We start from the raw sequence: 23348 nt of genomic DNA, 5'->3' as shown, positions 1-23348 counted from the left end.
ACTTCTGAACTGCCTCAGCAAATCAGAAAATAAACTCAGGAACATAACGGGAATTATTGTTGTTGTTTTTTTTTTTTGTTTTTTTTTTTTTTTTTCCTATGTTATGGAAAGACATAGGAACTTTATTTCCCTTCGCCGCCCACTATTTTCTTGGATGTTAGGCTGGCTCCTAACACAACGGTGCCCTCATTCAAAATAGGGCCCTCTAGGCTCATCATCCAGTAAGTTGTTTGCCCGGTACCCCAGAGGCTGAGGACTTGGTGTATCCAGCACTGCGATAGCTCAGCTGGCTCCAGCGTGCCCAGTGCAGGGCACGTGCTGGAAATCTGGCAGGGCGCAGCTATTCCCAGAGTTGTTTGGGAATTTACTGACAGTTTTTTGTAACAAGGAAGTGCCAGATCATCAAAACTGTTCCTGGAATTAATCATCTTCACATTTTTAAAGAAATCTGACAGTCAGGGAAGCAGCCTTAGGATTCTAAATGGTTTGTTTGAAATTTTGCTTATTTAAAAAAAAAAAATAAAGAAAACAACCTCTAGTTTCAAACTGCATGAGACAAAGTCCATCTGGCCTTCTTCAGCTGACCTAACCTGCTTCTCCCTTTCTGCTGTAGTGATCAGCTGTGGACTGACACAGGACTGGTGACAGGATAAAACATTCTTTTGACTCTTGTTGGATATGTAAAACCACCACCACCAAAACACAAAAACCTTCTCCCATCCAAACTCTTTCCTGAGTGCAGCAATGCTCCAGTCCCCAGATAACAAAGGAGCTTGAACTGCTTTTTCTTCCCTAGGCTAGCTGCAGGCAGGAAGGCATGTCCAAGGCTAGAATCAACACAAATAAATGAAACTACTTTAATAAATGCTGCAGCCTTAGAGAAGACCTAACACAGATTCTGTTTCCTTTCACTAAGGGCAAGATTTTATGAAGGCTCTGACCTAGTGGCAGACTCTGGTGTAACTATAGACACCACGATGCGTGGAGGACGGCTTGGAGTTTTCTGCTTCTCTCAGGAAAACATCATCTGGTCCAACCTGAAATATCGCTGTAATGGTAATTTTTCTTTTTTTGCTAACAACTAGCAAGTGGCCACAAAGAACCGCTTGTGTGGCTTTCGGATTAAGCCGTCTTGCATCTTCTCCTTTGATTTTCATTTACAAGTTTTTCACAGCTGTGAAACGCCTCCCCTGACACCAGCAACGCACTGCAGCCCAGCCAGACGGGAACTAACACCCCACCACTGCTCCTCCCACAGCAGTCACTGCTGCAGAGATTGTGCCAACTAAGTAGTGCAGCTGTCATCAGAGAATTAAAGTGTTATTTAAAACCAACCAACCGTGAGGGTTGTACATGCACAATATACTGAGGTCATCATATATGGAGGATGCCTTAAGCTCTGACTGCAAGGTGAAGCAAATCCAGAGATCCTCTGGGATCAGTCACCAGATGTCAGCATCGCTTGTGTTAGGGGCTGGTTGCTCCTGTCTGGGGGTGGACAAGATGCTAAGATGGCCTTCCTCCCAGGGGGAATCCTCCTCAGACTCTGGAGGGGCATGCTTTGTGTCTGCTTAGGGTGAGACCCCCCACACTGGCATAGTTTCATTGCTCTCTGTGGATCCCAGAAGCCCAGCCTGGATCTGTGTTGGACACAGCTGCTGCATGGACAGGCCCAGGATCTGCAGCTTGTGCTGGGGATGGACCCTGGTTCTTGAGCACTTTGTGCTCCTAGGCTGGTGCTTGTGGAAACAGGGGGACAGTGAAAGAGGAACCTCTAGACAGATTGTGGTGCTTACAACTAAAGATTACTTGATAAGAGTCTCAAACAGTATGTGGTTTCCCAGAAAGCACATTTCAAAGCTGCCACTGAAGTTGCAGATACTTTTCCTGGCAGTGAGCAGGCAGTGGCTTTGCTGCAGGCGCCATGGCGATTCAATGAAACCACTCAGGGAAGCCTCTGGAGTTCCCAAGCATCCCTGCATTTTTTTGATAAGTTCTTATAGTTGCAGAAAAAGATTAAAAAAAATTGAGCCTCAAAAAAAAGAAGTTACCAAACCAACAGCTAAAAAAGCAGAGGATTTGCCACTTTTTTCCTAAATATTGTCTTTATTTAGTTATTTCCTGTTTTTAGTTTAGAGTCTTGCTCTGTGTCAGGGTGGAAATAACCAGGTCAAAGCTGAGGTCAGGTGGCTCAGCTTCATTGCTGTGACTCTGTACTTGAGTACTGCTTTAGCTTTCCCATTGATTCCGTGGCTCTCCAGGTGAAATGGTCTGTCATCTGGCAAAGGGACACTGCAAACTCAGCATCAGTCAGAACTGCAGTCACTCTTGCAACAGTGACCATCTCCAGCTTCTTTCACCAGTTTTGAAGTTTTTCCAACATTTGCTACTGGTCCTCGGGCTAACGTTTCTGTCTGCTCCTGTGGCATGGAACACCACCACAGGGAAGCTGAAGTAGGATACACGAGAAATAGAGAAGCTGGTGCCATGAGCATATCAGGGGTGTGCAGCAAGATGCCTTTTTTTTTTTTTTTTTTCTGTTATAGCGTCATTTAGATGATCATCAAGAAGTAGTTGGATAATCAATTTGTGTAAGTGCTCCTTGATTTTGTTGGAAGATACTGAAGTGTTCCATATTTTCCTCTTTTCAGACACCATTCCAGAGGACTTTCAAGAATTTCAAGCTCAGCAATTTGGAGTTGGGGATATTTAAGAAGTAAAGGCAAACTAACATTGCTATTGCAAACAATAAAACAATATATTTTAAATCCTTATATGATTGTTGTAAGAGTGCACACCGCAGCTTGTTCTCATTGATGTGACTATGTCAGACTTTTTTTGTATAAAAGTGAAAATAAAAATGAGACAAAATATTCTGGGGTTTCAGCTGTGTTCAAATTTGCCCTAATGTCTAAGGAGTGGTGTGTGATGTGTAACAATACTTAAAACATTCCCAGGAATAATTTGAATCTGCTGCCATTTGGGGTTCAGTATTGAGCAGGCTGGTGAAGAAAAGGCAATTTTGGCTGTCTGGTCCCTGTCAGAAACAAGAGTTTGCATTTAGCCTGAAGTGAATGTTAGAAGTGGGGTGGGTGCTGCTTCTCTGTATCTTTTCCAATTCAGCTTAAACACTGGTTGGAAGATGCCCTGTAGGGGAGTTTAACCCCTTTCTGACTTAGTAACCTTTAGGGGACTTGTACTCAGCTCTGGTGAGGCCACACCTCGAGTACTGTGTTCAGCTGTGGGCCCCTCACTACAAGAAGGACATGGAGGCCCTGGAGCATGTCCAGAGCAGGGATACAAAGCTGGTGAAGGTCCTGGAACCCAAGTCCTATGGGGAGTGGCTGAGGGCACTGGGGTTGTTTAGTCTGGAGGAGAGGAGGCTCAGGGGAGGCCTCATTGCCCTCTACAGCTACCTGAAGGGAAGGTGTGGGGAGCTGGGGGTTGGTCTCTTCTCACAGATAACCAGAGGACTAGAGGGAATGGCCTCAAGTTGTGCCAGGGGAGGTTCAGGTTGGAAATGAGGCGACCTTTCTTCTCAGAAAGAGCAGTCAGGCATTGGAACGGGTTGCCTAGGGAGGTGGTGGAGTCGCCATCCCTGGGGGTGTTTAAGGAAAGGTTGGACATGGTGCTTAGGGACATGGTTTAGTGGGTGACATTGGTGGTAGGGGGATGGTTGGACCAGATGATCTTGGAGGTCTTTTCCAACCTAAATGATGCTATGCGATTTCCTGAAAGACCTGTTAGACCTCCCTACCCTCCCACCCCCAGAAACTTAGGAGTACAGCATCCCATCCTGTTTAAAAAAAAAATAAAAATCACTGAATGAAGGGACTTGTAGTCAGCTCTTACACAGTGCAAGATTTGTTTGAAACTTTAAGGAAAAAAAAAAAAAAAAAAAAAAAAAAAAAAGAAAGGAAGATAAACACAGAACTCTCCACAGTGGAGGATTCTAACTCACACACACAAAGCCAGGCATGGGTCTGCTGCCCATTCCCTGCCCCAGCCCTGAGCCAAGCTTTCTCAGTAAGTACAGCAATCTTACTGCACTAAATCATTAACTTAAACAAACAAAACCCACAAAGAAACAAACATTGCATCAAGCACTGGCAACCATTAGGAAAGGCCTGGAAAATAAAAAGCCCAAAAGAACACAAGTTGGGCAGTAAGGTTGGACACCACATGCACTTCTGCCACATGCTTTTCCAAATGGAGCTAGGGAAGGAAGAGAGAGGACAAGCTCCAAGGACAGCTGAAGAGGATACTGCAGGCTATGGAAAAAAATGCTTTTCAAAAGGACAAGCGTAAGCAGTACTTCAGCCTATGGAGAAATAAATAAATAAAACGAGGCAAGGGAGGTTCACGGTGAGGGTTTTAAAAATCTCAAGTAGCGCTGAGAAAGTGAACATCCATGGCTGCTGCCCAGTGCAAAAATAGGTTGGGAAATACTGAGGTAAATTGATCAGTTGCAAAAAAAGGAGGTTCCTGTTCTCACTACAATGGAAACACCCTTAAGGTTTACGATGGTATCAGAGGCTTGTGACCCACCCTCTTCTAGCTGTACACAGCCTGTAACTGCAGTAACAGTCCCTTAGAATAGAGCACAGACCACGACAAAAAGTTGTATCCTCCCTGTCCTGCATTTGTGTTTTCCCAGCTGTAGCACCTTCCCCAGGCAGGTGTCCTGTCTGAGTGGTCTGGGGGCACCCCGGGCAGAAGCAGGTGAGGCAGCACACGGCTGCCCGGTGGGCACAGAGCAGCTGCTCCCCGGCTACAGCAGGGAGTGCCCTGACCCTTCTGCACCAGCTTGCCACCTGGGAGCTTGCTCCCTGAGCCCACGCCACAGCCAAGCTGTCCCCCACGGGCTGGGGGACTCTCGTCCCATATGTTCTGGTTTCAGGGACCCTGACCCATCCCCTCAGGATGCCAGAGCTCACGAGTCTGCTGTCTTGGCACAGCAAGTGCTGAGTGGCCCCCAGATTCAGGAACTGCAGAGCCCAGCTCTTGCACATGAAGACTTGCTGCGAGGTGATATTCAGGGCTCAGGAATCCCTCCTGCTGTCTTGTGTCCATCAGTCTGCACGCCCTGGGCATAAGCCCTTAACCACGACCACCACCACTTCTTTCTGCACTATTGTACAGCAAAAACAGAGCTTCATGTGCGGCCTTTGGCAAGCCAAGACGTTGCAGTCCCTCATCTTCACAGCCGAGCACACAGATCCTCCTCACCCCTGCCGCCTGTGCCGTCGGAGCAGCAGCTGCAAGCAAAGCGCTCTGGTGTTCAGGGTGCTGGGGCTGTGGCACGCCAGCCTCGCATCCCACCAAAGGTGAACTCTTCTCAGATTTTACATATCACAGCACTTCATTTCAAATGTAAGAAAAACTTTATTTATTGGTCCATTAAACATTAAACCTATAACAATACATTCACTCAGTATACAAAAGGAAGTGTCCATAAAAACCATTAACATGCTTTAAAAAGGCAAACGCTGTTTTACAATTTAGTTCTGAGAATTCTGGTCTACCACTCCTTAAAAGTCAAAGCGTTACAGTTATACGGGTCACAACACTCACAAAAATGTTAAATAAACTAGCAAACCTCCACTTTGCTTAGCTATAGATTAATAAAACAAAACCACACATACACACCAGAGTTCCCTTGAGATATTAAGAACCTTGAAAAGGACTAATTTAAAACCCTTCACCATTAAGAAAGTGTTTACATTTTCCCTAGTTTGCATCCAGTTTTCAAACATGGTATACACGAGACTAAACACCACTCATTTCTGGTAAATAAAAACAGACAACGAACCATATGTTCCTTGTGAGCATCTTCTCAGCTTGCATAATGCAAGTTGAAAAGTTTTCTCTGAACATCGGTTTTCCTCGCTTTAAGTCTGTGTGGATGTCCAACGACATCTAAGCACCTGGACACGTATCAGTAAGAGGAAAAATAAAGCTAAGGTATGAGTAACGGCACATTATTTTCCTATAGCTTTCCCAAATTTTCCTTGGCTTCGGACCGAGACTTCTTTGGCAGAGACACAGCCCTGCTGTGCACCCGCGGCTCTGACTACGGCGGGCCCTGGCAGCCGCGGGCTGCGGGAGCGGTGTCGGGGCTGAGAGCTGCAGCTCTGCAGGCGTCTGTGCCAGCGGCCGGGCGCTGCCGTGCTGCGAGCTGTGCGAGACTGGCAGGCGGGGGCAGCCGGTCTGCTTCGTGCTCGAGATTAAGTCTGAAGGTTTTTTTAAAAAAAACAGTATTGTTGAACAGAGGTGGAATGATTCCAAACCAGGGTTGGTGGAAGGAAAAAAAACACAACAAGTGGATTTTTGAAACCTAGAGAGTTTCTCCTGGGCTTAGAAAGAAGATGGCAACGCGATGGCCTCCTGACCCAGAGCCCCAGGCCGCCACCCCAGGCACTGTGCCGTGTACATGCATCCCCCCAGGGACACTCGTGCACTTTGCCCTGGGGATGTTGAAGACGCAGACGCACCAGTTCCCAAGCCACGTGTCCTGTTAAGAGCACAAAAAGCCCACGCGTCCTAAGCACTTGACCCCGGCATTCCCTTGTACAGTCAGACACAACCCTGGGTTCAGACTGCTGCTTACAAAGCTGGAAGCACAAAGCGAGGCTCCACTGCCCTGGTTACGTGTCTTCCTCCCACCAGACCTTGCAGGCCGCCTCAGGAAAACAAAGATGCATGTTTCACAGAGGAAAGCTGATCTCTGTATGAAACTACGATCCTGGACTTTGCTTCAACACTGCAGGTTGTCCTCTTACAGAAAGGCAAGAATCGGCAGAAGCTGGCAAAGAAATCAGCTTGTCTCTAGCACTGACCACATCCCAGCTGCAGGCAGCAGAGCAGGAGTTAAGCAGGCTCACAGAGCCCTCAAAGAACAGACTCAGGAAGAGAAAGGTAAGCCTGCATGGAAGAGACTGCGTCAAAGCCCTGAAGGAAAGACAAGGATTATTTTTTAATTGCAGATAATCTCGCTCATTTAGCCACATATGTACAGTCTTGGAGTATTTTGCTTCACCAGCTCAGTTAGGAGAAAAGCATGATGGTTCATAGCATAAGTTCCCTATAGCATGTTTTAAAACCAGCCAGTGAATTATTTTGTTACCTATTTGTTCAGAGATCCCAGTGACGCTGTGTACTGTTAGCCCAGGTTACGGCAGCGGTACCTTGAGGTCCCCAGCTCCTGGCGCATCGGTCAAAGCCTGAGCATCGTGAGAAGCCAGCTCCCCTCCCGGCCCCGCACTGCAATGGTTGCTCCGTTCCCAGCAATGCCCCGGCCCAGAAAATGCTGCGCCAGCGGCTGCTGAAGCAGTTACACCTGCATAGCTCACAATGCCAAAGCGCGCCAAGGCTGGCGGAAAGGTGCTAAAACACTAAATAAATAAATAAATAGACACGCAGCGACCGCGGTTCCGCGAGGGGTGGGCCCTCTCTCTGGACTACGCCTACATCAGCAACGCTCCATTACCCGTTTCAGACAAAAGCGGCCCAAACCTAGCCAGGATTCACCAGCTCAGGGTAAGGATGAGCTTTTTCATCCCCAAAGGAAACGCCCGAAGGACAGAGCGAGAAGCATCAGAAACACGGAGCTCTGGCCTGTGATCATCACAGAGCATCCAGCCACAAGGGCAGCTGCATGCTGCAAGGAGCGGGGTGGCAAGCAGCAGACAGACGTCTCCAGCTGCTTTCTGCATGTTTTTCATAAGGTTTTGTGGCCTCACTTGCTAGTCCGGCTGTCTGGATTCAGGGACTCGCTCTCTGAGTTATCCCACAGAAGAACCAGTCACAATTTCAGCCCCAGCTTGCCCTCACAAGTAAAACTGTCCCAGCCTCAGGCAGCAGCGCAGCAACGAGGTTCCACATAACCATCCTTCTGCTGGCAAATTTGGAAAAGTAGGAAAATGGCAGTATGCTTCTCCATTTTCCCAGCAGAACTAACTTCTGCCAACCTGGACCATTCCTCCAAAGGTCCCCTAAACAATGGCATTATCTCACGTTTGAGTTTAACTAGAGGAAACGTAGCACAGGACATGTTCTCTGGCCTTCCTGTCTTTAGAACAGCAGTTTCCTCACTTCACACAGTTTGAGAACAGCGGGAGCCAGGAGTGCTGCGCTGCTGTCCTATTTCTGGGAACAAACTCGAAGTACAGCCACGGCACAAGGCATGTGTCGGTGCGGGAGACACCGCACTGCCTCGAGCAGAACAACCTGCCCTTTCAGTACGGGGGGAGAAAGTCCGACAGCTGACTGTGAGTGTCAGCAACAGCTACTCATTTACTCACAAAACCATCAGGCTGTCAGTTTTCCCAGTTCGCCTTCCACTGCACTGTAACATCTGAAATCGGTCCCACTCCAGGGGTTTGCCAAGCACAACTGTTTGGTCTTCCACACGCACCACAGGTCATCACCGCACCCTGTACGCGCCGGTGTCGGGTCCAAGGCAGCAGCACCGAGTCATGGGCTCAGCCCAGGTTTTCCAGTTCCAGTGCCACCTGAATTACTAGCTCTCATGGCAGGAGGTCCAAAGGCACTTGTTAAAAAGATTATAAAAGCCCGTTTGTGTGAACTGTTCACAGCGTATGTTCTGGGCATTGGCATCTTAGACACTAGCCCGTGATTTGTATTAAGTAGTTGCATGTGGGAAGTTCACAGTACAGATTTCACAACAAATGCTAAGGCTGTAGGATTTGCCTAGCCAGGAGCTAGAGGCTTTGTGCACCAGGTGCCAGCGATTATCAGTTCCTAAGAAAGGCCCGGAGACCCACAGCTGTACCTGGGGTCTCAGCATGGACAGACAGGTCTTCATAATTGTCTGGGTCATCTCCCACAGTGTGAGCTTTGCTCAGAAGCGTAAGAGGCAGCATAGTCAGGCACCGCCGAATTCCAACCCTGTGCATACCTGCAGACATCTAGGGTCAGTAGCTGGTGGACGGGAAGGATGAAGGAACAACTCAGCAAGACAAGTGCTGTGCAGGAAGAACAGACTCAGGCCTCTCTGTGGATTTTCCTCTTACAACCCTGTTTCCTCTGTGCAAAACCTATTTCCCTAAATACAAACTACAAAAAAATGAGCACAAGGAGGTACGTCGAGTCTTTGTGTAGGAAGATGTTACCTACCAAAAATAAACATTTTTGTAAACACATAAGATGTCGTACATGCCTTCTTCTGTGGAGCTCCCTTCCCAGATTGTTCTGCTATAAAAACCAACGCTAATTTTAATACAATATGCTTGGTTTCTCATACCACAGCATACATGTTGTGAGAAGGCCACTCCTAGGAGCCTCTATCCGTTAGGGATCAGCGTTCACATTCACCACGCAAGAGGCAAGGAGCTGGGCTATCTCAGTTGCAGCTCACAGTTGTAGCTCTGCATCAAGACAGTTTGTCGGACAACTGCTGCCAGTCAGATGAGACAACTGTTCCTCATCACTGCACAGCCCATAAGCTCTTATCTTGGAGATGGGGCAGATAAACGCTTCCTGATTGCAAATGCATTAACAAAGGCCTTCCTGCTGCAGCAGCATCTACGTGGCTAGGCTCCAAATGCACGAGGAGATACTGATGGATCCCATGTTGGCAGAGCTCTTGATTAGACCAGGATCTCAGAGCATAAGCAAAAGCAATGACAAAAGCCTGCCACCACCTCCAGAGCTACTGGTTGCACTTCTAACTCAACATTAAAGATAAGCTTCAACTGCTTTTTTTTTTTTTTCCCTAGGTGAAAATAAGGAGAAGAGCAATGGGATCAACTCTGAGCAGACTCCTCGTTTCCTCAGACTTCATACCAGAGGTATTTTGAGTCCTGATCACTGGGGTAGGTAATATAAGTATGAAGGACTGCAAAGCTGTGGATTTTGCTCAAGGTAAGAGTCCATGGAGTTGGGAGGGTCACACTCTTAGCAAGTTCCAAGCTGGACAGAAGCCCTAGGATACCACAGCAAGATGTCAGCTAAAAGTGTCAAAGGAAACAGGAGCAGAGCTGAGATTTGTTGCCCTTTAGGATGACTCAGCATGTGTGCCTTAGCTATCAGTTATTGCAACAGAACCAATAAGGCATGCAAATACTTTGGCCATCTCATTGACCTCTGTGTTGTGCTTTTGTTTTGTAGAAAGCCTTGAGTGAGGATTTAAGGCTCAACCATATAAAAAAAAGAACCAACAAAAAAAACCCTGCTAAATTGGTTGGTTTTGTTTATATCCTGCACATTTCACATTGTATGTATATATATACACAGATTGAGAGAGAAGAGAAAGACTCTGGGACTAATGTAAGTCATAATTTTTTCCCACTGGAATGTAAATAACTGAAGTGGGTTCAAACTTATTCAGCACTTAGAGCAGCTGAGCTGTTGTTCTGCCACCAAATCATCTGATTGAAGCAAACAAAAGCGATGTAATAGGGCTTAATATTGTCAAGTCAGTCATTTGCACTAAGGCAGCTGCTGTCACACTTGTGTTTTCTGGTTTTGCTTTCCTGACTGCTTACCCTGCTGTCTGGAGCAGAAGTTCTCCAAAAGAAGTTCAGTCTCCATGAATTAATCAGTTGTCTGTCTCCCATTCCAACAGCAAAACAAACATCAACCAAGGGTATAAAATTATAGCAGTTAGGAAGAACACCTTCCAACCAACATACAGGCAGAAAAGGAAGACAATACACTGTAGTCCTTTTTCTGACTACCACTGCATTTTAAATATTATCAAATTAGCAATAGAAACAGAACTGAAGACCCTGGGAGATTTTTAGGAACAGGCTGAGACAGCAGGGTAGAAAAGTGACTTTAAAAGTGGAGTGCTCAGCTAACAGAAACTGGCAGCACTCCTGTAATTAGCATTTTATCAACAGCAAACATTCTGAATAAAGAATGTACCATATTAAATCCCCATACAGTACACAAACTTTACAGTTACTAATCTTAATCTGGCAAAGCATCATTTAAGAATCTGTAACACTCTCCTTTTGTTAACAACTAGACCAATTCTGAATTACTTAAAATATTTAGGTGTCTGTTTAAGTTAAAATAGGATAAATACTCTATTATCAATGGTACATTCCCTTCTCAGTCTAGGTATACAATAACTTAAAATATATTTAATATTTAAAAAAAATTTAGAAGATGCTTTGGCAGTCAAATTCTTGCATATTCTCTATTTCTACAGAAGTATTTAGGTATCTTTCTGGAAAAAATATCTGGTACAAGAATTATAGGCTGTACAAAACAGCAATCCAAATTATCATTGTTAAAGACACGAATAATAAAAGAGTATAAAAAGGAATGCATTTTGCTAGAAGATTTTCAACATTCACAGCAAGAAGATACATCTGCACAGTATTTTTTTCTGTTCTTGCCAATGAAGTAAGAGAAAGATTGTCAGTTATTTGAAAAGTATTTCACCTATTCCAGTTTATGCAACAACCAAATTTTCTATACTATAGACGAGTGTTACAAAGTTTTGGAACAGATTTATCCCCCTGGGCAACACTTGTTCCTGACAATTAAAAGAGGTTAAAATATGTCTTCAGTCATTTTAGTCTGACTAAAAAGTTAATACCTGGTATATTGTGGTAACTGGGCAATAGGTTTCTCCTCATTACAAAGTGACTGCTGTACTTTATTTGTAACAGGAAAAAAAAAAAAGTAAATATGCAGAAGGATCTTCTGAGTGTTCATACTGAGAACTGTCTGGTCGGGCAACACAGTGGAGCAATAAGAGTCCATAAATATAGAAAGACACAAACCCAGCAGGAGACCATCTTAATCCAGAAGATGGACCAGGTTCCGGTGAAGAATTTTTCAATTTGAGCACTTTCATAACTGTTAAAGGAAAAAAACATGCAATAAATTCACCTTTCATATCTCAAATTGTAGCATCCCCTGTTTTTTTCCAGGTGGGTCACAGACTTCAACTAGGTTATCCCAGTCATGAAGTAGAGGAGAGCTACTATTTGTAGAGCAAGACCTTGCTCAAAAATACCCCAAGAGAGACTCACCTCTTCTTTCCCAGCTTCTTTCTTAGGAGAGGAGACACACTATTGGCAGGCATTCCCATTCAGATATCTCCTCTCAATGCAAGAGACATTAGTTTCTCAGCTTTAAAAGAAATGCACTTACTGGAACCAGTGGGTTACTGTCATCATTACATAGAGTGAAGCCAGGAAGAAAACAAAGTGGAAGTAAGCATAGCTGTACACTGTGCCTTTCTTCTCATCGTAAATCACGGTCTGGCCTCCCCTTTTTTCAGTGTGCTCTTCAGCATCAGCTGTAAGAGACAGGAAACAAGAAAATTTTTGCAAATTTCATGAGAACTGAAAACAGCAGCTGGCATCATGAAGAACAGAGCAAAATGTCTACAGTGTGATTCAGAAAAGCATAATACAGAGCAATACTCAAATATTTTCTAGCCCTCAGGGCTTGAACCTAACCCTTCAGTAAAACAACCAGTAATGCCACTGAAACACTGCACTGCATCATGTTCCTGGTCAACTGGCTGCTTTTTGAGCATTTGAGCCATTTATATTGCTCTACCTGTAGGATATTCTCCTGGAAAGTCCAGGTTGATATTCCTGATTGTACCAGATCTGCAAACAGGACACTCCCTCCTGAACTGTAGCACTGCTGAGCCAAAAATCCCACAGCTGGTCACACCCATAAGCATACAAAGAACAGAGATTACTCCTTGTATGTTGCATTAACAAGACACCCTTTAAGGAATTATTAACTTGCCCATTGTTTTAAAACAGTATTGTTACATCTCTTACTTTCTTCCCTAGTCTAACGTTGAGTACTTCAGCTGCTTCAGAACACTACAGAACAAGACGATACAAGAAGCTTTGCCTGTGGCTGTGTCCTTAACTCTCTTTGGTTTGGTCTGGAAGCCACTAGCTATATAAACTGTATAGTGCAAATGTAATTACCATCTCCATCAGGCACACAGCAAAAGCAGCAACGAGCTACCTGTGGAATAAACAACAGGAAGGGTAAGAGTCTGTGCAAGAGCAAAGAAGCAGAAGAGCTGGTGAAGAAGGCCTTGTTATGCCTAAGTTACAGGCACTAATTTAGCAAAGTCTGGTTTGTATTTCCAACCAGCACAAACCTCAAATTAGGATTTGCCAAATTGTTCTAACAGCAGTTTCTAAGCTTTGGAAAAACCTACTCAGTAAGAGTTGGAGCAAATTAACCATTCTTTAAGAACTACTCTATTCATTTTATATGATTCAAGGTCAAGTACTGGTAGTGTTACAGTTCATACAATTTATGACAAAATGGTGGAAAAGCTACAATAAAGTGGTTGCACGTTAGTAATTCACAGGGGAATTACTAACCTCTTCAGACTTGCATCTAAGTGCTTTTTAAATAAATACTCCACTGAAACGAAGATACAAGGAACTTGCAAAACTCTACTGCATGGGTTGGGAATCAGAGCAATAAACATCTAAGTCTGAAATGTACTTATCTTGTCAAGGTTTTGCTGAAATGGAGCTAGAATGAGTACAAGCAGAGAGTGGTTTATACTGTTTCACTTAAATTAAGATTATTGGTTTTTAACTGATAGAAAAGGGAAAGCTGAAATTGCTGAAGGGTCAGACACTCCTTGTGTTGAGTGGTAATGTAAATGGAAACGGTGCAGACAGTATAATAAATATATAACTAGGTGCATTTCTGCACCAGACCACTGTACGAGTCAGTATGTTCTGTACTGTGTCATCAACATCATTTGTTCTGATAAAATTCTACTCCAGGATTTACTTTTTTTTGGTGATCTGATAAAGACAATGAACTCCAAAAATCACATATTAAGTCTTTACAGTTTCCAGCAGAAACAAACTAGTTTTCACCCTGTGTACCTATGATTGATTACATGTATTCACTGGGTTCATAAATTCATGAAAAGCCAAAAAGTTCACTTTTTTTTTTTTTTTAAGAGACTGTCTTTAGAGTTTAAGGAAAGCTCTTATTCTGTATCTCAGTGGATTAACATGCTCTTTCCACTGTTATGCTAAGCCTCACCTAACACTGTTAGCCTGAGTTTTCCTTTGGCTGTATTAAGATTCTGAAGCGAGTCCTGGGTTCCCTCAAACCTTTTAATTAGTTGCATTTTTCAGAAATTAAGTCCTTGCACACATGCTGATGCTAATAGCAATGCTGGCACACATACAACTAGCCCTTCATCACGCTTAACTGTCTTCAGCATGGACACTGAAAGACTTTCTGTATACCACAAGCAACTGCTAAATTATGTTTATATTCATGTTTGGGAAGACAAAGGCCCTTTATTACAGAGAAAACAATCAGAATGCAATTAGTTGCTCTTTGCCAGTCATTTCTTTACATTTACATCCAGTAGCTCTTGTACTGCTCTTTAAAACCAAATGGTGCAGAAATAACCCCATTGGCAAGTGCTGCAGGAGAAGAGCTAGACCTTCCCAGCAAACGGGACACATCCAGCAGCTCACCCAGCTTGTGCTCCTCCTGCAGAAGGGCACACATCAGCCATGAAGCCATAGGGTGATGGCTACGAAGCCACGGCTTGTGTGCTTTTTCCAGAAGTAAGAAGCTCCTGCAGGACCTGAAATGCTCCTAAAGCTAAATGCATTTTCCTTCCTCCTGTCCAGCTGCTACAAACAGCAAGTTCCTCATTATATGTTTCTGCATTTTTGGATTCTCACAAACACTTAAACTTTTAACTTCAATTTTTCAGTCCTTAATCAAACTGCAGGTGCAAGTAACATCAGTAAAAAGTGAGCCGGGACTGCAGATCCATCCTCCACCCACAAATACACTCTCAATGTGTGACACTACTACAGCAAGAAAAAAAAACACATTCTTTCCCAGTATTTCTGGGTATTGCTTGGATAAGTAGGCCAAATAAACAGGCAGGTAAAGAATTGTGCTGATGAAGCACACAAAAATAAAACTTGACATGTAATTGTACCTTAAAAGAAATGAAATACTTATGTGCAAAAATAAAAATAAGATGATCTGGGGATCATAAGTGCTTGTTATGTTCCTGCAAAACCAAAAGCAACCAGGATCTAAAAAGTTCAAGAACTTCTTTATCTAGATAGCTTCTTAGTGTCCAGCAGATTTTTTCTTTGAATGAGAGGACATGAGTTTATGAGGAGCAGGAGATTTACAGGAAGTTTATACAATGCTGTGTAAACTGTACTGAAATAATTTGCTGCTCTTGCATAATGGCACTGCCACAGGACCAGCAAGAGCTGCAGAAAGGCCAGTGTGGAAAAATATTCTGTCAATTCCAGACCCAGGGGCAAGTAGCATGTGTGCTAACAACCTTTTGTTTTTACGTAATTACAGATTAGCTGGCCATGAAAACAACAGCAAGGAAAGCACACAAGAAAGTCTGCACGGAAATCGTGTGGGAGGAAGCAAGGACTTACTTCGGTTTCAGGTGCTGCATATATTCCCCTCAATGCTTCAGAGCTTGCACGTGTTGTTGAGGTCAAACTAGGAGCAAAAGAAGATCGAGTAAGAACATTGGCATAAGTATAAGCCTAGAAGGGTGATTTTTCACCACCACAGGAAACCTAAGTAGTCTACTCCCACGCTTAAGCATCATGTACTAAGCATGTGAAAAGTTTCTTCTGCGTAAGTATAAACCAGCCTGACAGAAAGCCACCGACCAACTCGGACAACCTTAAAAGTAGGTTGCTTCTGAAAAGTGGTGAATTCATCACCAGCAGACACCAGCAAACAGCTCAGCACTCCAATTTGCATTTCAGATGAGATCTCCCCTGCTGTGCATAACCAATGCTTTTATATTAACTTCACAGCCATCAATTTAGCTCGGCATTCTCTAAAGGCTTTGCCAGAGAAGAAACCTGTCACTGGCAGGAGTCAGTTTTCAGAAGTAGTTTACCAACCGCTATTGTCAGCATTCCAGTCGCAGAAAATCACCTTCCTGCATGACTGTAACTGTCTGGGGAAAATCCTTCCTAGTTTCTTCTGATTAGAAATATTTCTTAGCCATCCAGCCTTCCCCTCTCAGGATGCGTAAAGAAAATTTCCCATTACCCACAAAGAGATGTGTGTTATGCTTTGCTGTACACACTCATCCTTAGTAAGCAATAGGTCAGAACATTCCCCTTCATGGCCCTCACCTCCTCAGATAAATGGTGCACCGCTCCAGCATGCTACCTGAAAGTCATCCGCATTCCCCAAACACCCTCCTGTTACATTGGAAATGCTGTTCTGTTGTGAACTAGATCTGTGCAGCCAATTCAATATTTGATAAATGAACTAAATGGAACAAATATCCGTATTTGATGGCAGAAGAGACATCGTGCTACCTCTTCAGAAAACCTCTCATATTCACTTCAGAATTATTACAGAGTCCCAGTACATCAGCTCTGAGATGGACTCAGAGCAGAACCTGCTCAAATACGTGCAACAGACAGGCAGTACTGTTTCCTGACAACCCACGCAGTCAAAACAGTGATACATCATGTATTTATGATCAGCAATTGTTCCGCCCCCCTGCGGTGTATGGCTTAATTCATTGATGCAAGCTGCATTTATACACAGTGAGCAATGTAACTGTATAGGCATGGACAGATTTTAGAGCAAGATGTTGATGGTAAATCTTTATACTAGTCCTGCACTTATCAATTGTTCAAAGGAAGGCATAATCCCTCCCAACAAGTTCTTTTTGTTGTTGTTGTTGTTGTTGTTCTTGTCTCAAAGACAGCAGAAAAAGTGACAGTGTCCTCTGCCCAGACATTACAGAAACTTCAGATACCTTTTTTAGATGGACTTAACTGCATGGAGTTATTCTTAAAGAGAAGATTAAGTGCAGAATCAAAGCTCCTGCAGACTGTTTGCCTTCATGGACAGCTGGAAACTTTCTCCCTCCACCTTTAGATGTGAATTGCTCTATTGATTTTAATTCAATGAAATATTTGTTTCAGAAGTTATATTATCTTGTCGGACATTTATGGCTAGAGCATCCAACCATTCTGAAATTAAGGAGAATAGGAACCTTCCAGCTCAGTTCTATTTCTCACCATTACTTTGTCTGCTTGAGAACTGCTATAAGCCTTCATTAGTTAGATGACATTGCATTTACAGCAAGGTAAGTGCAGATCCCCAGACTTACCAAGAGTACAAAATGCAGCCAAAGAGAATGGTAGTACCCAGACCCGTAACCAGGTTTTCATCTCTATGCAGGCCTTGGCTAAATTCAGGTACACAGATTGTAATGTTCTGATTGTTTTCATCCAGGACTTCACAAAACAAAAATAAAATGAAAATAACAGTTATCAGTACTCATTTCAATGCATTTCAAAGGACTGTTCAGAGTAAAGATATTCAGGAAAATAGTTTTATTACTTCAGACACTGGGTAGATACACTTCAGTTGTTTCCATCTATCTTTTAGAAAAGTCACACAGAATAAATTCTATAAATCTGACCTGGCAGATCCTGTCTTTTGGGGAAAACACTGCAACTCAGTAGGGTACTAGAGCTCCTTATGTGACTAGAGCTGACAAACAAGGAAAAAGACTGTCTTGTGAACTAAGAAATAAAAAGCTGGAAGTTTCCCAGCCCTTCAGGCAAGACTACAAAGTCATAAAAAACTGAGATAGTACACACCTGACATTATAAATTTCTTGGATTGCAGTTGTGCTTTGAGGACAGCTATGAAATTAACAGTCAGAGAAAAGCAGCAGCATGTAGCTGTCCTGCTCTCAGATATATACAGAAGACCAAACACAAAGAGATGCATTGGTTGCAGGCAAGATTTTACTTTAACATTTAAGCAAATATTACTTCTAGGTTCCTGAAATGAAACCAATTTAGTCCTCAATGGTCCAAGATGTGTCTGAACTTTTGGCATCTGCTTTGATCCAAAGTAGAGTAGTAGCCTAGCATCACCCCAAAGGGGCTTATTCCAGCTGCACCTTATCTCAAATCAAGAGATTTTCATGCCAACACCACTCAAAGCAAACTGTGTTCCCATCGCCTCTTTCCTTCCACTGTATCCCCATTGGGGCAGTATAACTGTTTGGAGGGCCAGAGGGCAAAATACAGCCAAGGCTACACCCAGGTTAAAAATAAACTTGAAATCAGTCCCCTGACCTGGTACTATATAGGACTGCATAAACAGCGTTATCAGCAGACGACAGGGACAACGTAATGCCAGGAGCAAAGAAGGGAAGACAAGCCTTTAGGGAACACCTTGGCAAGAGACACGCAGAATCCCCCAGCTATGTCCCACCAAGGGATACAGCAGCTAGGCAGGCCTTTCAGCTAAGTCTGGCATCAAAAATCAAAGGCACACTGCCCTAAGTACAGGTTCAACAGCCATTTCCTTTTGTTTGCCTTTTCCTTTTAGAGACATTTGCAACTGTGTTTTTTAATGTTGCAAATAAGTACTTGTAGCTTACATTTTCTTTGGGCCTGGTTTGTCAGACAGCTTACTTGGAGGTCCCTGCTTGAGGCATGAGTCAACACCGGGTAGTGTGAGGTATGGGACACTTTAATAAGTGTCAGCTCCAGCATGTGCCACAGTAAAAAGTACATGAGCCATTATAAAAGTCAGTATCACCAAGACAGGAGCAAAGACAATTAGGAACAGTCAATGGAGGGAGCCTGAGACAACATGCTTGATGCAAACTCTGCCAAAGGCAATAATCACAGTTGCAATCCATACCAGAAGAATCAGAGCATTCACTTAACTACTGAAAGCTTTGATTGTCACAAGTATGAAATAACACAAAACCAATGATTTAATATCATACATCACTTTCTCCCCCATTTTCTTTTAGACTGTGTCAAATCTCATGAGTAATTCAGATGTCATCTAAATGAGTTTCTGTATTCATTTGAAAGTGCTGCTTATGTTACATAAGTAAATCTTCCACCAAAACAGTCTGTTTTTTGTTCTTAGCTCTGGAAAACATTTGTGTATGTGTCTATGTTCACACAGACAAATGTGAGAGAGAGATTCTTCCTCTCTCTCTCCCTTTTCTTCTGGGTAAGTGTCTATAAAACTTCTCCTTCCTGCCAATGTACTTCTACTTATCGTTGCTTCAGCTTTTCAACACTAAAAGCTGAGCAATAATAACAGAGGTCTTTTTTCATTACTGATCTGAAATAAGAGAGGTCTTCTGTAAGTGAAAAGCGTGTTCCCTGTCCAAATAGGTGAATATAATGATTAAGCAGGAAAAGGAAACCAATTGAATTGAACGTGTAAAGTCTTGATGTGTTTTTGCACCACGAGGGACTTAAGACACTAGGGAAGTTCCCTTCTTCTGGTTTGCAGTGTGAGCTGGTAGAATGCGTGGAGTATGGGAACTCTGCTGAAGAACAGTGTCACCTCAAACAACCGCAGCATAACTCCAGGTCTTTCCTCAGAAGGCTTCCTTTCAAAATGAAAGATGAGCAATACTCAAGTTTTTGTTCCATCAGGAGTCTAGAGGAGCCTAGAGCTAACACTACCTAGCGTAACAACCATAGGAGAAAACAAGTGATTTTAGTAACCACTCTGACGGCCAGCAGAGCAAGAACAGAACAAAGCTACCTGAGTGCAAGGTACCTGCTAATGGTGGTGGACCTAGTAACCTTCTGGATAGAGATGGTCACCCAGCCTCTTCCAGAGGCATGTAACAGCCATTTCCATTTGTCCCAACTCTATTCCCATCATGTGACCAAACATGTTATGTATTTAGTCATGTCCTATTGTATGAGCACATACACTTGCCATACAAAGGGACAGAATGCAGGGCTCTGGGAAACTTATCAGTAGTAAACAAACTAGAATGACTCAGGTGCAAGAGATGCAACCCCCACACAGTGAGTTGCAGTTCCCCTAGACCAAAGTGTTTAAGGTACAAGGGAGAGCATCCATTGCACAGTCTCTCAAATGCTGCAAAGATTTATTATCTGCAACTTCTTTTGCACAGGCCAGAGCAGATCAAAACCAGCACTCCTAAATTCCTCACTGCTAAGGTTTGCTAAAGGCCTTCTTGCTTTTAATACATAGCGTGTCTCAAAGGATTTACATAAAGCAGAAGGTAACTTACTGGTTTCTGGTGGCTTGCTGGATAATGCTGAGAAAGTGAGGTACATGACATAGCAGCTGATAACTCCTGACTGCAGCAAACCAGAATGGGGCTGGCCTTTCGAAGAAAGAGGACAAGAGATTATTTTTGTGGATATTTTAATAAACTGAAAAATAAATTCATATCCCTTAAAGAAAAGCACACTAGTATCTTTTACATTTTACTTAAAGCAGTTCCTAAGTCTTTGAGGCAGTCCAGATATGTTTCCTCTGGCAGGTAAAGAGAAAGGAGCCTGCCCTTTAGTTCTACTGACTGTGTTAGAAAGGCATTAAAGATTCCCACATAAGAAAAGAATCACCCCTCTGCTCTTACCAAAAGAACCAGATTTCCAAAAGCTATTGACAGGTTGCCATAATCATTTTATTTGCCCATAATATTTGTTTTGGAGCCACTCAAGTTACTATTTCCAGGTCCAATGTATGCAAGATACTAACAAGATATATAAAACATACCAGAGAAGCATGAAATACTGCTGTCAGCTGCTTCAGACCCAAGCTTTACAGATGGTAAAACACAACCAGCCAAAAGGTAATGCTAAAACAGAGGTTAAAGGGTTCTACAGCCTTTGCCTCAACTGTTATTGCTGCAGGAGTTGTGTAAACTCCTCAACACATTACCAGACATCAGCATTTGAGTGTTCTTTACAGCATAAGTGCCTGATGGCACACCCAAAACATCTCACACCTAGCAGCCAACTTGATCAGCAACAGCACTTCATACTGCAGATAAGGGGACAGGGACAAGAGTTCAGAGCTAGTGCTTCTATCACGAGCCTTTCTGCCCAGAACATGGCTCATGCCTCCAGGAACACAACCATGGCAGTACCCGAAAACCAGGAGGAAAAGAGGTCAGCAGACTCACGATTCTGGACACAGGGCGATATGGCTACCAGCGACACAAAGAGGCACAGGCCACCATTGACACCGATCAGGACCTTGTTGTACATGCAGCCCTCTGAGCGCGTGTAGAAGAGAGCCATGAGGACCAGGGCTGCCACAGCAACAGAGTACAAGACGAGAGTGACCAGGGCGAGCAAACCATTCCACATCTGCTTGTGGTTCGCACCTGCAGTCCTGGGGAGACAGAGATAAGCACCTTATCTTTATCTCCCTTTCCTAAAAAATGAAGTTCTAATAGTTGAATAGTTTATATCAAACACAAAAAACAGTGCTTATGTTCCTGAAGCACATGTATATCACTACACTAACACAGGTCCTCGCAAGGTTTCTCCCATGAAACTGAAAGAAATGTTGCTTAGCATTAGTGTTTTTTTTCTGTGAAAACATGACTTCTTTGAAAAGAACGTCTACTGTAGAGACTGATGTTATATGCTGCTGCTGGAAAGTTATCATCCACATATACGTCTTCTAAGGAGATCTCACCACTTCCTACATGAAAATGGGTATCGAAAAAAGCCCAAAGGCTTGCTGAAACCTTTCCTAACAGTCAGCATGCTAACCGAAACAAGAGAAGGCAGCAAAGGCTGCAGGGGAAGAAATGAGAGACAGGACAAGTTGGATGGGGAGGCAGGAGTTCCTGTGTGTATGTAGGAGAACAATTTCAATACTTCAACACATGATGAGAGGCTAAGGGCTAGGACAATAATATCAAACAAGTTAAGTCAATGCCAAAACATGATATATGTGGGTTGATAATGGAATCTTGCATGTTTAGATGAAAACAAAGAAGTTGGAGAGAAAGTAACAGTTCTCGTGACCACAAATAAATAAGTCATTTGATGTGCATTAAGCTGACATCAAAAAACAGGATTTATCAGTTTGTACCACTGCATACAGGCAGTTTCATTGTTACATTTTGCAAATCCAGTTTTATTCTCTTGCACCACTCTGTTTCTTGGCAGCTGTGTTTTCATCTGAAACTGGAACAGCTTAAAATAAGAGATGTTTGCATCCAAACACGCTACTACTTACTAGAAGCAGAACAACTGAGGTTAAGAAAGGTTAAACTGAGCTTCAGAGTAGAATAAGGAGGAAACACTTCCACCTGGGAAGGAGGACAGTGGACAAAAAAAAGATGCAAGGATCTAAATATCAACTTTAAAGTATCTTTCAGAGATTACATCCACACTACTTTTAAATGCTGTTTTCCTTTGTTCCAATAAACTGTGTTTTTTTGGAGTCCATCAGAATATTACACAAATAATTACTTGCCCAACACATACCAGTTTTTGTTCCATTTGTGTGCAAACTCAACAAGCAGGATGAGCTGAATAGCAATGAAAAGGAAACCTCCTGTTGCTCCTACATAGCGCCAGGCTGCAAGGCAGAGAGACACAAAGTAGGTCAAACTGCAGTCACCTTTCCCTTGAGATAAAATGGAATTAGGTCTATCAAGTGAAGCTATTACACAGCTTGAATATCTCAAGCCCACAGATGTAACAGGTGATTAGAGATTTCATCCAAAACATCAGCTCAGCTATCTCAAGATTGAAGTTGAACTCAAGCTTGCAATGCACTACACCTTCAGAATAAACCTGTAAGGACATTTGAGACTCCCTAACCTAGAAAATTTTTGTGGAGACAAAGTTACTATATTCAGACAGAAAATACTGAAGCCTTTATTTGTGACTGGCTGGGGATGGAGGAGGCCTGAAGGCATTTAGGAGAAGTCTAAACCCTAAAATTGCAAGGTACTGGAACCCAGTTCTAAAAAGGGCAATTACTTCCCTTGATTCTAGTACCACAGAAAAATAAAGGCGAGGCTCATCTGTTTACAAATTCTGTCCTGTGCCACTCCCAAAGAAACCAGAACACTTGGTATTCATTGACTAGTTTTAAAACAGGTTATTTGACTACTTAACCACTGACCTACATATACTCTATTCTATACTGCTTGGATAATTTGGACAACAAATCCCTTGTGTGCAACACCAGGAGTCTCTGAGAAAATATTGATACCTATCTAAATGTTTAGCAGCTTGTGTTGCTGTACAGTTGCTGTACAGCCTACAAATGACTCTAGGTATGCAGCTGATTTCAGTGAAGAAGACTGAGGGAGTGCATTAGCAAAGTTCATCCATATGCTAATGGAGTATTTTTCGTCCAGATTTAAAAAAAAAAAAAAAAGCTTAGCTTGTCTAAGAGAAACAGAATAACAGAACAGCCCAGATAAACTACCCTTAGCAGATGAAGCAGCGATTTTTTTTTCAACTGCACAGTAAGTTCATTGTCAGAAAGCAAGCAAAAATGCCACTTGTCTGGTTTTGCTAAATGAAAAAAATCCATTT

General features: G+C 43.2%; 2 protein-coding genes across 4 annotated transcripts in view; one reads left to right on the top strand and one right to left on the bottom strand.

The window, feature by feature from the left end:
- THBS4 (thrombospondin 4) overlaps positions 1 to 2873 on the top strand; it is a 38054-nt gene extending 35181 nt beyond the window's left edge. Inside the window, exons 21-22 of one of the 3 annotated variants that reach the window (XM_035311005.1) lie at positions 917 to 1056; positions 2652 to 2873. In XM_035311005.1, the coding sequence (XP_035166896.1) occupies positions 917 to 1056; positions 2652 to 2713 (202 nt within the window). In that variant the 3' untranslated portion in view covers positions 2714 to 2873. Of the gene's footprint in view, positions 1 to 916; positions 1057 to 1164; positions 2474 to 2651 lie in introns of those variants that run through there. The other 2 variants (XM_035311004.1, XM_035311006.1) reach the window with 2 other exon arrangements.
- Positions 2874 to 5365: 2492 nt separating this feature from the next.
- The window catches only part of SERINC5 (serine incorporator 5), a 40142-nt gene continuing 22159 nt past the window's right edge, over positions 5366 to 23348 (bottom strand). The window contains exons 5-12 of the mRNA XM_035311007.1: positions 22284 to 22377; positions 20963 to 21174; positions 20063 to 20158; positions 17135 to 17261; positions 15420 to 15486; positions 12936 to 12975; positions 12133 to 12280; positions 5366 to 11835 (exon numbers count right to left, since the gene is read on the bottom strand). Of these exons, the coding sequence (XP_035166898.1) occupies positions 11688 to 11835; positions 12133 to 12280; positions 12936 to 12975; positions 15420 to 15486; positions 17135 to 17261; positions 20063 to 20158; positions 20963 to 21174; positions 22284 to 22377 (932 nt within the window). The 3' untranslated portion in view covers positions 5366 to 11687. The remainder of the gene's footprint in view (positions 11836 to 12132; positions 12281 to 12935; positions 12976 to 15419; positions 15487 to 17134; positions 17262 to 20062; positions 20159 to 20962; positions 21175 to 22283; positions 22378 to 23348) is intronic.

The sequence above is a fragment of the Oxyura jamaicensis genome, chromosome Z, assembly GCF_011077185.1.
Source record: "Oxyura jamaicensis isolate SHBP4307 breed ruddy duck chromosome Z, BPBGC_Ojam_1.0, whole genome shotgun sequence".
Taxonomy (NCBI): Eukaryota; Metazoa; Chordata; class Aves; order Anseriformes; family Anatidae; genus Oxyura; species Oxyura jamaicensis.
The sequence above is the reverse complement of the archived record's forward strand: the minus strand, read 5'-3'. Positions and strand labels throughout refer to the sequence as shown.